The 15,256-nt window shown below is 46.5% G+C and overlaps 1 protein-coding gene across 1 annotated transcript; it reads right to left on the reverse strand.

Moving 5' to 3' along the window:
• Positions 1 to 1,237: 1,237 nt before the first annotated feature.
• GPR65 (G protein-coupled receptor 65) lies at positions 1,238 to 2,856 on the reverse strand. The gene has a single exon (XM_015426635.1). The coding sequence runs from the start codon at positions 2,854 to 2,856 to the stop codon at positions 1,774 to 1,776; it is 1,083 nt and encodes a 360-aa protein (XP_015282121.1). The 3' UTR covers positions 1,238 to 1,773.
• Positions 2,857 to 15,256: the final 12,400 nt, after the last annotated feature.

The raw sequence follows: 15,256 nt of genomic DNA on the forward strand, positions 1-15,256 counted from the left end.
CCACCTTCCAAAGCAGCCATTTTCTCTAGGTGAACTGATCTTCGTTGCTTGGAGAGCAGCTGTAGTACTGGGAGATCTCCAGCCGCCACTTGGAGGTTGCACCCCACCAATGTCCACTGTGAAAAAATTGATTCTATTCCAATTATACTCCACAAACTTGCTTCTTCTTTTGTTCCTTTATTTTATGTCATGCAGTGCTGCTGCTGGTGCGGCGCTTCCAGACAATTGCCATATGACAACGGATTTCCTAGGTACATATTCTATTTCCCCCAATGCTTCGTCAGGTCGCTTTTTTGTACATGGAGCTGATGCTCTAAGCCTCCTACTCAGGGTTAATCTCGTGTTTCCCTTTGGTGGGGTGCAACCTTTGGTTAGTCACTGTGGTCCATGTGTGGCTTGAAACACTTGGAGGTTGGCCACTATGGCGGTAGTGAGGCTACATGATGGGCCACAGACTTGTGTTTAGGGTTGCCAGCTCTGGGTTGAGAAATACTTGGAGATTTTTGAGGTGGAGCCTGGTGGGGATTGGGGATATAGTGTCGTAGACCTTTGGACACTGGCAACCCTACTTGTGTTGCCAGGAGCTGCCACAATCAATCTGCCAGGCCTAGCTGCTGGTGCTCTGTGGTGGTCTGTGCTGATTCACAGAGGAAGAGTTGGCACACAGATGTAATAGTAGATTTATTTATTTAGAAACTTTATAATAATTCTATAGTAATTCCTTTATAGAAGCTGCGGTGGCTCAAGTGGTTAAGACGCTGAACTGCAGGCTGTGGAAGGTCGGTAGTTCAGCAGTTCAAGACCCAAGTGCGCCGCATGACGGAGTGAGCTCCCGTCTCTAGTTCCAGCTCCTGCCAACCTAGCAGTTCGAAAGCAAGAAATTGCAAGTAGATAAATAGGTACCACTTCGGTGGGAAGGTAACAGCGTTCCATGCGCCTTGGTGTTTAGTCATGCCGGCCACATGACCACGGAAACGTCTTCGGACAGCGCTGGCTCTTCGGCTTTGAAACGGAGATGAGCACCGCAACCCTAGATTCGGATTCGACTGGCTTTCGAGCAAGGGAACCTTTACCTAATTCCTTTATGCTTCCATTAACACAACAGTGTGCAAAAATAAATAAACCAGGGTATAAAAATAATTTATTATTGCTTTTCTGCTTATGGGTCACCTTACACTTCATACTGGAGCACTGAGTGAAACTAAATCCATGTGTACTCTACTATTTAACCCAGGTTCCAATCACACAAGGGAGAAACTGCGGCCGGAAGCGAGGCTGTTTGCCCCAGGGTGAACTGACGCACGTTTGTGCGATCAGACTTCTGCCTGCCTGCCCCGTAGTTCCGGATACTACTAGGTTTTAGTCGGTGGCTTTTTTCGATGCTCCTGCGGCATGAAACAACGCCCCGTTGACGACTCTGGGACGCTAGACAGATGTGTCTGTCTGATCGTGCCCCGTTACTCCGTGGGCGAATCGCACCGTTGCCGCCACTTTTGGTAAGTATGATCGCACTCCCAGATAGGTTCCTGAAGAGATTTACTTCAGTGTAATCTGGCACATAATGCAAGAGATTAGGGATACATGGATAAGTGTCTGGTCTTGGCATTTGATGACACAGTGCCAGTCCTGGCTCTTCCCTTTAAAGGGAAGGGGCAGAAAGAGTGGCAGCATTTGGGGGATGCCTGATGATAAAATGACTAATCTGTAGAAGCTACCCTTCCTTTAATCTAAAGATTCTCCTGATGCCTGCCTCAAAGTACTTTGAACCCAACCTTACAGGGAGAAGGAGGCCTCTTCACCCACATTTGTCAAGTTCAGCTCTCTATTGTACAGAAAAGTTGCTGATTCTGGAACTTTCCCAGTTCTGGCCTGTGAACTACTGGATAAGGCAATGTTTTGTGACTGTTTCACATCACTAGGGCTTACAGAAAAACACCCCCTGAACATGTCCTGAACATCTGTTCTTCCAGCTTCGCTCACAAAGCAATAAAGTAGTGGGTCAAGTATACAATTTACACTTGTCAGTGCAGTTGTAATTCTATAGGGCTCATACATTCTCTCAGCAAAGGAGCAATCACACGGTTCATAGATACTACGAAGCAGCAGCACAATGTGATAGGGAGTGAAACATAAAAAAAAAGTAACAACAATGGTCAGCAATAAGTTCTTGATTTTCTTTTTGTCCCTGTCTTCCGTGGCTTGATTATTTTTCACAGCCTGGTATATTTTTTGGTAGCAGAACAGCATGATAGTCAAAGGGACTGCAAATCCCATGCAGACCCGGTAGTAATTAAAATTGGCTTGCCATTCTTTTAGAGGATATGTATCGTAACAAAAAGTGTGATTTGTATGGTTACTACCTTTAAAAGGTTCTTCAAATGTGTCTTGTTCATATAGAACCTTAGAGTTTGATACAATTTCAAAGACCCAAACCATAACAGTAACAAAGAAGGCAACTCTTCTTGTACGCACACAATGGAACCTCATTGGGTGAACCACGGCTAAATATCTATCGATAGAAATGCAGGTGAGAAATCCTGAACTGGTGTAGTAATTCAGATATTTGAGAAAAACGGAAGCTGTGCAAAGGTGAGAAGGAAGAGTCCAGTTGTCCTCATTCTGAGCATAATAAATCCATAGAGGCAGGGTTAGGGTGTATAGCAGATCTGCTAAAGATAAACTGAAGAGATAGATTCCCAGTTCATTTTTTTTCTTCACCTGGCAACAAGATACGTAAAGAGATGCGATGTTGGTGGGAATACTGATGACAACCAAAATGCTGTAAAGAGCAGGAAATAAATGTTTATCTAACTCGTACTCTATAGTGCAGTTCTCTGTGTCACAAGAAGTGGCCATTGTCCAGTTGGGATATAGAAGAGTAGTTGATATCCTCTTGTAGGATCATTATCCTTCATTAGAAAATAAGGTATTTATTCATTGCCTCCCTCCATCTGCAGCAAAGGAAAAAGAAATATCCAGTTAGATAGATTATTTAGCTACTATGATTAAGGTTGGAACTGCAGATTACCTGTAATTCCATAATCATTTTAAAAGAGAGAGAAGAGGAGAATAGATTGGATTTATACCCCGCCCTTCACTACCCAAAGGAGTCTCAGAGCGGCTTACAAACTCCTTTCCCTTCCCCTCCCCACAACAGACACCCTGTGAGGTAGGTGGGGCTGAGAGCTCTGACAGAAACTGCTCTTTTTCAAGAACAGCTCTTATCAGAACTATGGCTAGCCCAAGGTGGAGCTGCAAGTGGAGGAGTGGGGGATCAAACTCGGTTCTCCAAGATTAGGGTCCACACACACTTAACCACTTAACCACTACACCAAACTGGCTCATGTTGTCCCCTCCCCCTTTTTTTTGATGGACCAAGGATCTGCTTCAGTATAAGGAAGTTTCATGTGTCATGTGCCGTTTACAGATTTCAGCTTTCTTCATCCTCCTGTGCAAATTGCCACTTCCAAACAGTTTTGACTCCCGCTTTGGAAAAATGATGGGTACTCTATGTTCATGTTTAAGAGCTAGCATGTGCAGTGGTTAGACTATTGGATGAGGATCTGGGTTGAAGTCCTCACTATTCCATGAAGGTTGTTGGATAACTCTGGGCCAATCATACCCTCTCAGCAGGGCCGGTCCACCCACTAGGCAAATTAGATTTTTGCCTAGGGCGGCTCCTGGGGGAGGTTGCCTGCCGCCTTCCCCCCACCTCCCCCATCCCCGCCGCCGGGAGCGCTGGTGTCCCCCCGGGCGGGCAGCCCCAGCGCGCTTCCTCCCTCCCTCCGTGGGAAGGCATCCAGGCTCAGCACTGCGGGAGAGAGGTGGCTGGCGGAGTCCTCAGCCCCAACTGGGCAGGAGTCCGGGCTTCTCTGTGCCGCCCCGGGCTGGCCTTTGCAGGAGGCGGCAGCAGCCAGGCAGGGGGCATGAATCCTGGCTGTCTGGTGGGGAGAGTGGGCTGGGGCAAGCCGGGCTCCGCCAGGGGGGGCTTGTCTGCAGGCAGCCGCAGCCTGGGATCCCTTACCATGTCGGCCGGCCTCTACTTCCATCCTGAGGGCAAGGAGGAGCCGGGGGGGGGGGAGAGACAGGCGGCAGCAAAATTTCTGCTCGGCTTTTAACCCCCCCCCCTCCGTGCCACTCACTCCACCTGGAGCAGAGTAAAGGCTCAGACAAGAAGGAGAGACCTTCCTCGGGCGATGCTCACCTATTGGGGTGGCTGCTATGATGCTACAGCACCCCTTTGCCTGTCTGGATGACACAGTTATGGTGACCTTTGGTGACTGACCCCTGGAAGTTATCGTGACCTCTGGTGACTGACCCCTACTGGGGGTCTGGAGGATATTCAGAGAGGTGGCTCAATAAAGGCTGCCCCCACCTCCTGACTGCTGGTATTCCAAGGAGGTCTCCCATTCAAGTGTTTAGTGTGCCATCTTCTGCAGACACAGCTTAGGCAGCTTCTAACGGCAGAGATGCTCTGCAAGGTTATCTCCCAGAGAGCACGTCAAGCTTTATTTAGAGGCAGAAGAAAAGATTTCTGTTCCTTCAGGCTTCTCAGAATTAAGACATGAAGCTTTTGAGATGTTTGGTGGGGAACAGATGTGCCCAGACAGTTGTACACAGCATGCATCTATTGGCATTTTCAAGATGGATCCTAAAATGCATTTATGTTTGAAAATTCGTGGGAGCACCGGGGGGGGGGCAGAAGGTACCCTCGCCTAGTCTGCAAAAAAAGCTGGGGTCGGCCCTGCCTCTCAGAGTTGCTTTGAGGAAGACAGGGATGAGAAGAGAATGCTGTCTTCAGGCTCATGGACGAAAAGTGGAAATAAAATGAAATAGTAAAGAAAAGGGACTTTGTTGTCACCAACTAACATAGCTACAGTTCTGGAAGAAAGTTTAGACACCATAAGAAAAGGCCCTACTAGATTGAGAAACTGTCTACTCCAGCATCCTGTTTCCAGCAGTGTCTGTCCACAAGCTGGGGTAAAAGACATTCCATAAGAACATAAGAACATAAGAGATGCCAATGTTGGATGAGGCCAAAGGCCCATCCAGTCCAACACTCCGTATCACACAGTGGCCAGAAATACCAGTGCCATCAGGAGGTCCACCAGTTCCCCATTATATGTTTCTATCTATCTATCTATCTATCTGTCTGTCTGTCAGTCATCTATCTATCTATCTATCTATCTATCTATCTATCTATCTATCTATCTATCTATCTATCTATCTATCAGAGGTACAGTGCCTCTGAACGTGGAGCTGTGTCCATACTGAACTTGCCTAGGTCTTTTTGAAAGCCACACATTGTGATCTACTGGGGCAGTGAATTCTGAAAGTTAAACAGGCACTCTGTGAAACAGTACTTCCTTTTTAAGAGTCCAGTGGCACCTTTAAGACCAACAAAGGTTTATTCAAGGTATGAGCTTTCGTGTTCATACACACTTTTTCAAATACATTGGAATGGAAGGTAGAGTTCAAACTTATAGACAGAGGCTGAACAGCAAATTAACATGTAACATGATGAAGATGTTTTAAGATATGCAAAGACAAAACGAAATAACAAGCTAAGGTTATAAAGTCAACAGTTGTTTTGATTTAATTAAGGGGAAAGGACAGCAAAGCAATAAATATGTCAAAATAGGAAATAAATGTGTAAAGGCATCTTTTCTAATTGTTGGAAGTAAACTGAAACTCCCCATTCATCTCCACTCAGGCGTGGAGGCAACTTAACAGCATTTTTTTTCTTTCTTTGTTGAGGTGTGTGCAGTGATATGTCAGCAAAACACAAAGCCATTCAGTTTCATCAGGTGACTGTGAGTTCTGCTCTAGAGAAAGAGAGAACTCTCTCTATTCTCTGTCTTCCTACCGTTTATAATTCGATAAACTTGTATCATTTCCCCTTTAGTCATCTTGTTTCCTGTACTTCAAAAGCATTCATTGCTTTTGTATTTTTGAATGCTCCAGCTCCCTAGACATTTGATTTCTCTTTTCTTTACTTTTCCTAGTAGTACATAACTTCCTTCTTGTGATTGAAGTGACTAGAGCAGTGTTCCGAGTTCTAAATTCAGCTTCTCACATATAATTATATAAACTGTATTAATTTATTTAGATATTTATACCATGCTTTTCCCCCCAGTGTGGACCCAAAGCAGCTTGGAACACAATTCTCTCTCTTCTGTTTTGCCATCACACCAACCCTTTCAGGTAGGTTAGGCTGAAAGCAATTGACTCACCAGAAGTCAGGCAATGAGTTTCCATAGCAGAGTGAAGATCTGAACCTGGATCTCCCTGATCTTAGTCCAGCACAAACCATTACAGCACATAATATAAAACCTTTATGGATGTTTAGTGTTCAGTCATGATGGTGTTGCATTTGTTGTTGTTTAGAATTCAGCAATTTCACATTTGGGTTTGTTAAGAATTGGTGTCTGAAACATGACAATGGGTAATTTGTCACTTAGCAGTGAAAACCCAGTACTTTTTTGCTTCTACTTAACATAGTTCCTTAACACCAATACGCGATGAAGACATGTATTGTTGTCAGTTTGAAATTAAACTGTGTGTGCATGCTATGCTATTTGTGATTTTAAAGTGAACCAAAATGTATTTCTTCTCTTTAAAATGCAAGTAGCAATGCAAGAAGAATATGTAACTCTTCATTAATGATGTTTTAGGCACTTAGGTGCCCTTGACATTTACCCAACCACAATCTGTAATGCACACAGCATAATCTTTTGGGGTCATTAAAGGGGACCCTTGCTTCCTTTTTCATATCCAAAAAAGATGGTTAGCACCAACCAAATGACTTTTGCAGCAGGAGATCCATTGGGCTGGGTCCAGCCAACTTTTTCATTCAATCTAATCACATTTCCCTCCTCACTACCAGGGGGTGTCAACTTCCAGGTGGGGCCTGGGGATATCCTGGAATTGTTACTGATTTTCAGACTAGAGATCAATTCCCCTGGAGAACATGGCTTCTTTGGAGGGTGGACTCTGTGGCATTATCCCCTCCCCTTCACAGGCATCACCCCCAAATCTCTAAGAATTTTCCCGCCTAGTTTCCTTTTGTATATAATCCCCCAACCTCTTTTTTTTGGGGGGGGAGTAGGCAATGGAGACTCCTTTCCTCAGGAGAAAAGCTGGTTGGATTCAACCCATGATTCTCCAGCTTTTTAAAATAACTTAGCCACAAATGTGGTTTCCAAGAAAAAAAATCCCACTCATGTCTGGAAGCAGCTAACATGAAAGCAAAATAGCAGATAGACTTCAGATAGCACAGCATAGCATTTATTGTATAAGGCCGAAGACTATTACAGTTATAACACACAAAGGGGATTAGCAGAACTCAGATATGTTTTGTATTTCATACATTTGAGGGCCCTAATCTTGAAATAAGAACATAAGAGAAGCAAATGTTGGATCAGGCCAATGGCCCATCTAGTCCAACACTCTGTCACACAGTGGCCAAAAATACCAGGTGCCATCAGGAGGTCCAGCAGTGGGGCCAGGACACTAGAAGCCCTCCCACTGTTGTCCCCCCGCCCAAGCACCAAGAATACAGAGCATTACTTGCCCCAGACAGAGAGTTCCTATCTATACCTTCTGGCTAATAGCCACTGATGGACCTCTGCTCCATATGTTTATCTAATTCCCTCTTGAAGCCGTCCATGCTTGTAGCCGCCGCCACCTCCTGTGGCAGTGAATTGCATGTGTTAATCACTCTTTGGGTGAAGAAGAACTTCCTTTTATCTGTTCTAACCCGACTGCTCAGCAATTTCATTGAGTGCCCATGAGTTCTTGTATTGGGAGAAAAGTACTTCTTTCTCTACCTGCTGTGGTGCCAGCAGGGGTTTTGCATGCCTAAACTCCTTTAAATGCATCTGGTCAGTGAGGGTTTCGTGTGCCTGAATTGAAAGTGACAAATCACCACTTGAATTTCAGTCATGTGGCCAGTGGCCACCTCTCTCCCTCCCCTCCTGCAAGTTTTAAAGGCCCTCCAGCTGATTGGTGGGCCACATGCTTTCCTGATCAGCTGGAGGGCCCTTTAAACCTCTCAGGAGAGGAGAGAGAGGGGTGGGTATGGGTGGTCTTTCTTGGGTGTGTGTCTTGGGGTGGGGCTTCCCTTGCTGGCCAGCTACCGGCAGCGGGCTGAAGCTCTAAACATTGGGGGAACCCCCGCCTGGACCAGGGGTCTGGCAACCCTAGATTTTGCCCTAATACCAGAGTGTTGCCACAACATCACCAAAGTAGCCAGGGCTTCCCTTCTGCACCTGGTAAATGCACCCTGCTGGCCAGCTGATCCAGGGGCAGGGAGGTAGGTCCTGGTGGTGGGGCTGGCAACACTACCTGTTGGGGTGGTCGTACTTGGTGCATGCATTCATATCAGATGCATGTGTTCATAAAAGTATGACTCTCTTATAGCTATTGTTACCAAATCTGAGTTGGGAAATTCCTGGAGATTTGGGGGTGGAGCCTGGGGAGGCCAGGGACCTCAGTGAAATATAACGCCATAGAGTCCACCCTCCAAAACATCAATTTTCTTTAGGGAAACTGATCTCTGCATTCTGGAGATGAATTGTAATTCCTGCCAGCAGTGCTGGGAGTGAAAAGTTTAAGAATCAGGTTCTGGAACTAAAGAAAATCTGAAAAAAGAAAGTGGAGGGGAAAAAGCTGAAAGTGGGCAAGCTGATACCTCCAGCCATCGTGGACCATCTTACTGATCAGAAGTGTGAAATACAAACAGTGTTCTTCTTAGGGTTGCCAGCTCTGGGTTGGGAAAAACCTGGAGATTTTTTTTTTTTGGGGGGTGGAGCCAGAGGAGAGTGAGTTTGGGGAGAGGAGGGACTTCAATGGAGTACAATGGCATACAGTCCACCTTCAAAAGCAGCCATTTTCTCCAGGTGAGCGGATTTATGTTGCCTGGAGATCAGTTGTAATCAGGGGTCATTTTGTAGAAAAAGAGCTAGGGGAACTCATTAGCATAACTCATTAGCATATGCCACACCCCCTGACATCACCGGAAGTGTGTCATAAAGTCACACACCCCGCCCTCAATGGTCCCGGCCGCCGCCGGCCTTACAGCTCCACTGCCGAGCCCCATGAGGGGCCCGGCGGTGGACCTGCAAGGCCGGCGGGAGTGCAAGGAAGCCCCGCGAAGGCCCTCCCTGGCCCCAGGCAGGCAGGGATGGTGAGAGGCAGGGAGGAAGCAACTTATCCTCCCTCTTCTCCTGCCTCCTCCTGGCTGAATGAGGGCCGGAAGCAGGGCGGCAGGAAGCAGGGGGCGGGGCTTCGTCATGTGCCCCGCCCCCTGTACCTCACCCGGGGGAACTGCGATCCCCCACGATCCCCCCCGAAATGACCTCTGGTTGTAATCCCAGGAAATCTCCAGCCATCACCTGGAGGTTGGCAACCTTAGTTCTGGCTGTGCCAACCATGCCTTTAAGCATTTCAAAGATGAAAATACAGATATTTTAGTGTGTTTCTAGCACTCCTGTTTTCTCACTGAAGATAATTGCTTGAGCCTTCCCTCCCCCATTACACATGCTGTATATTTTCTCAATTGCTGCAGAGGCTTGAGAAACAGGGGATATTAGTAAACTGGCCATAATATATTTTTAAAACCTTATAATGTAGTTCATAATAGATCTGGCTTTACTTATAGAATGGCTGCAGTTCAAATATATTCAGCAACATTTCCTGTCTAGATAAGCAGCATTTCTATGTGTGTAACCCTGCACACTCAGTCACTACAGTGAATGCACATACCATCTGTGTACATGTTTTTCTTTGTACATGTGCTGAGTAATTCTTGTGTTGCATTCAATACATGTATAGCTGAACATGTGCTTTAAACTCCCCGTTTATCGAGGTACTAGCTCCTGGTTTTATTTTTAAAGTGATTATGTCATTAAAGGTGTCTGAATCTGAATCTATTTTTAAACTGAAAATGCATTGGCTAGCTCTTACAAGCACATATGTACTGTACCGTTTGTACAGGGAGAGTGTTTTTAGGGAATGGAAGCAGGAACTGGCATTTTGTGTCCATACATGCACATTTATATTAGTATGCATCTCCTGGTTCCTCTCAAGCCATTCATCGAGGGTCTGAATGGACCCTAACCAAACTTCCATCAAAGGGGAAATATAAGAAAAAGTTTTCCAAGGGACGGTAGGGACAACTGGAGTGTATGCTGAGAACTCTGCTTTTACAGAGCCATTTTTAAAACAGCAATTTACCCACCTCAAACGGAAGATGGGACTTGCCCTCTCTTTGATTTCCGAAACTTTTACTCGGAGGTGCTACTACTATCCATTAACCTATGTTTTCCTCTGGCCCAGGAAAATAAGCCCACGTATAGCTTCTGTTGTGAGAAGACTCACAGCTGGCTCCTTGCCAGCATGGCCGTGCAAATCTATACTGACCAAAGGTGGGCACCAGCTCACAAACTGTAAATCACTAGTATGTTTTTTATGGTCATCGGTGCAGCCAAGGAGCTCCAGGCTAAGTAAATTGGGGAAAAAACCCTATATTGTGTGAGTTTACATCATTATCTGTCAAGACAGAACCTCTAGCCCCCGTCTCTGGGTGAAAGAGGACAGATTTTCATCTCTCACCTTTTAGGTATGGCACAATGGAATCTGGTCTTCATGTAAAAAACAACAACCAAGCCTTAATGTAGGTCAATAGTTAGCACCGGGACTTACCTTGTGTGCCATGTGATGCTGCTCTGTTGTTTCAACTTTCCACTTCGAGAAGACACGCTGCTCTGATGAAAAGGGGATCCAGAAAGAAAGAGGAAGTCGCTTCAGAATTTTACTCTGATAAACCAATGAGGAAGCTTCATGCATGAATGGTAAAGGAAGAGGAAGGGGAAAAGAAACTTCTGGCTGCCGAGACTATTGCTCCTTACATATTTTCAGGTTAAGCCTGATTTCATGAAGGAGTCATATGAAGCACCCAGCCACCCCTTCATCATTCCTGGCTCCCTTTCTCTCATAGGAACATATGAAGAACATATGAAGCTGCCTTTTACTCAGTCGGACCCTTGGTCCATCAAAGTCAGTATTGTCTGCTCAGACTGGCAGTGGCTCTCTAGGGTCTTTCAAATCACCTACTGCCTAGTCCTTTAACTGGAGATGCCGGGGATTGAAACTGGGACCTTCTGCATGTCAAGCAGATGCTGTACCACTGAGCCATGGCCCCTCCCCTCTCCATTGTCCAACTGCCATCCTTGAGGCTATTGAAAGAGGACAGGAAACAGCCAGATAGGAATCCACTCCCCCTGAGGAACATTTTTTAAAACTTATTATTGTAATTTGTATTCTCAGTAGATTTTATTGTTTTGGGGAACCAACCTTTGATTGATAGGGGGATAAACAAATATAGTAATAGGGAATGAGATTCCATAAACCAAGGAGGATTTAAACTTTGCCCACTGAAAACGTCTCTGAATGAATTTCAGGCTGCATGTAATTAAAAATATAAATGCCTGCTTCAAAGAACAATTACATTTTTATCACACCCTTCCTCTACAGAGCTCATCCACCCTCCCGCATTTTATTCTCACAACCACCCAGTGAAGGAGACAGAGAGAGACTGGCCCAAGGGCACCCAGCAATAGGGTTGTCAGCCTCCAGATCTGCCTTATACTGAGTCAGATCCTTGGTCTATCAAAGTCAGTACTGTTTAGCAGTGGCTCTCCGGGGTCTTTCACATCACCTACTGGAGATCTCCCAGAATTACAACTGATCTCCACACAACAGAAATCAGTTCTTCTGGAGAAATTGGCTGCCTTTGAGGGTGGACTCTATGGTATTATACTGTGCTGGGGTCCCCCCCCTCCACAAACTCCACACTTCCCAGGCTCCACCCCCCCAAATCTCTAGGACTTTTCCAACCCAGAGTTGACAACCCTAATGCAGCAAGCTCCAAGTCCCGTCCACAGCCTTATCCAACACTCTAACCACTGTAGTTCACTCAAGTAGGGTTGTCAGGCAGTGCCTGTCAAATATCGGGAGGGTTGTGGGTGGGGATATGGGGGGCAGTGATGCTGGTGGCAGCACCATTTCACTCCAATTTTTTTTTTTAAAAAAACAGTAGTGATGTAAGTAGCTCTAGGAATTCCTAGTGCTAGGTGATTCCTAGAGCTACCCTATGTAACTTCCAGACAAAATAAAACAAAATGCTACATCACTTACACCCACCCACAAGCAATGCTGCAGGATTCTTAAAAAAAATAAATCTCCCACCAGTGCTTGGGGGAGGGGCAGGTGTTAGGCCTTGACCCACTCCTCACTTGGAAGGATGAGCTTAGTACCTATAAACACGTGACACAAGCAATCTTCCCTCTCTTAGCATCTCACAGCGTCACTCATTCAAGACTCATCCCTGATTTGCAAATAAGAGATAAAAATAGATCCTCCAGTCACATGGAATGCATGCCATCGAATACTGACCAGACTCTAAAAACTGATCCTAAAGGTGCAAAGGTCTGGGTTTTGGCAGTTATCTTCCCTCTTTAAATCCATCAGTGTCAAAGATTGATTTTCTCAGAAAAGGACACTAAATCTAACCTTGCCTGACCTTTCCTTACCTGGCCATCATAAGTAAAAACCTAGTAAAACCATTTTAATCCTGTTATGGATTGAGACAAGGCATTCCTCAAGCTGCACCAGGAACGGGTTGAGCTTGATACTTTAGAACAATAGCTCACCAGGCTCCTGGAGCTAACCAATAGATAAGTAGTGTAATGTAAATAGCCTATCACTGGGAGTGCGTGTGTTGGGTGTGGTGTTTGCATACTTTATCAGCACTGCTAGTTGTCCATGTAGTTTGCTGAAATCACTTAATAAACTAGAGCTGATCACTGCAATGCATCTAGAACCCAGTATTTAACATTGGCGACGAAGGTGGGATCCTGTTGAGCCAGCCCAGCACCCGCCAGCACTGCATCGTGCACCGAGCTCCAGTGCCATGTGTATCACATTGCTCCTGAGACCATAGCTGCCACTCCAGGACACTTCGCCGCATTCGATGCTACCACGGAAGACTGGGAGTTGTACATTTCCCAATTCGAGTTCTTCCTCGAGTCTTCCGAGATCGAGGAGGAGGAAAAGAAGCACACCACCTTCTTCTGAGTCTGTGGCCACTCAACCTCCGAGATTGCCTGTTCGCTGATCGCTCCCGCAGAACTCAAGAACCCCGAGTACAAGATGATTTTGGATTGGCTAAATGAACACTTCTCTCCAAAGCCCTCCATTATCACCACCTGCCACACAAGGAACCAGGCCATGAACGAATCAATTACAGCCTACGTTATGGCACTGTGATGGATCATCCAGCACTGCAACTTCCATGACCTCGAGGATGCGCTCCATGACCGGCTGGTGTGTGGCCTGAGGGATGAGTGGATTCAAAGAAAGCTCCTCACGAAGGGTGATCCCAAATTCAAGGAGGCCATGGAATTAGCCCTTGCCACGGAGGCCACTGACCAGTTCACCGCAGAGGTCTGGCAAGCAAAAAGCTCGCCATAATCGCAGAGGCCTACCACTGCGGCCCACCACGTGGACACATCCGAAGAGAAAGAAGAGGTCCTGCAACTTCAGCTTCCCACATGCTGCAATGCTCACCCCTCTGCCCCACCATGCGCCGTCAACACTGCCACATCAATGCCATGTGCCAGCTGTGGGGAGCCCCACAAGCGGAGATCCTGCCAGTTCCGGGATGCCATGTGCAGGAACTGCAGGAAGGTTGGCCACATCGCCCGAGCCTGCCATGCCAAGGGAAACCGGAGACGACCAACAGCAAACCCGGCATCCATGCACACTGTGGAATTGCACACCACTTCCATCCAGCAGCAGGAGGTGCTGAACTTGCCCCAGGATACCCCCGATAAAATTACAGTGACTGTCCTAATTGAGGGAAATCCCTGCACAATGGAGCTCGACACAGGGTCCTCCATCTCCATAATTTCAGAGGACACCCTTAAGAGACTCTGTCCAAGGGGGCCCCCTCACCTTAGGCCTGTTAGTTTCACCCTGTGGGACTTCCAACAGAATGAAGTGGCCGTAAGAGGAGTGGGCAAGTTCCGGGTACAGTACTGGGATTTTGATGGACTTTTGGACTTGCTGGTGATGGGAGGCAGTCGCACGAGTCTCCTAGAACTCGCCTGGTTCGTGCCCCTGGGGTTCTGAGTGACTGGGGTGACCACATGGCCATGAAAGACTTTCAGCAAGTGTGCGATGAGTTCCCAGCAGTCTTTTATGGGATACTCAGTTGCTACACAGGATCCCCCGTCTCACTACAGCTCAACCCAGAGGTGCGGCCCATATGGCTGAAGGTTAGGCGCGTCCTCTTCGCATTGAAGCCTAAAATAAATATGGAGCTTGATCGGCTAGTGGCCCGAGGGGCTTTAGAGCCAGTCCCACATGCCCTCTGGGAAACCCCAATTCTGACGTTAATGAAGCCCAACGGGGACATCCACATCTGCGCAGACTACAAATGCACTATAAGCAGGGTGCTGCAGGACCACTCCTACCCAGTTCCGGTAGTCAGCCATATTCTAGCCTCTCTAGCGGGGGCCAAGATCTTTGGAAAGCTGGACTTAGCTCAGGCCTATCAGCAGCTCCCGGTGGATGATGCGACCGCGGAGGCCCAGACTATAGTGACGCACAGGGGTGCATTCAGGGTGCGATGGCTGCAGTTCAGGGTCAGTGTAGCCTGTCCAGCATTGTTCTAGGAGCAATCATGTCATGCTCCAAGAGGTATAACCAGACACACTTTGTTCAGTAATGTGTGTGTATCTGGATGTCCACTAACTTACACCCCCAATGCAAAGGTTGGGTACCCTGTTTGGAGTGAGACGCTGGCTCATTTTGCTCATCCTCTTTCTCGGATCTTTGTTCCTTGGATAGGTAAATATAGTCCCATAGAATAAGTTCCCTTCTTTGTCTCTATAAAACTACTACCTTTATTTTCTGAACTTGTATGTGTGTTCATAAAGTGCTCTTCAATTGATAAGTTTTGATTTTATTCTTTCATTCTCTTTAATAAAAACAATTTCATTAATCACAGCCTGGTTCATTTGAGAGTTCTACTGAGGGAAAAATCCCCATAAACATAGGTGGAGATCCTACTTGATTACCCCTCTCTCATTGTTTGAGTTTCCTGGCTAATTCCCCAACAAACCTAGGAGACCCTCACAACCACTTAGGGTAACACAGGGGATTCTCTGCACTGGGGAAGTGGGATTCCTAT

This window comes from Gekko japonicus, unplaced genomic scaffold (assembly GCF_001447785.1).
Source record: "Gekko japonicus isolate JY-2015 unplaced genomic scaffold, Gekko_japonicus_V1.1 scaffold198, whole genome shotgun sequence".
NCBI lineage: Eukaryota > Metazoa > Chordata > Lepidosauria > Squamata > Gekkonidae > Gekko > Gekko japonicus.

Coding starts and splice junctions, on each gene's coding strand:
- GPR65 (XM_015426635.1), bottom strand. CDS start 2,856: ATGGCCACTTCTTGTGACACAGAGAACTGCACTATAGAGTACGAGTTA.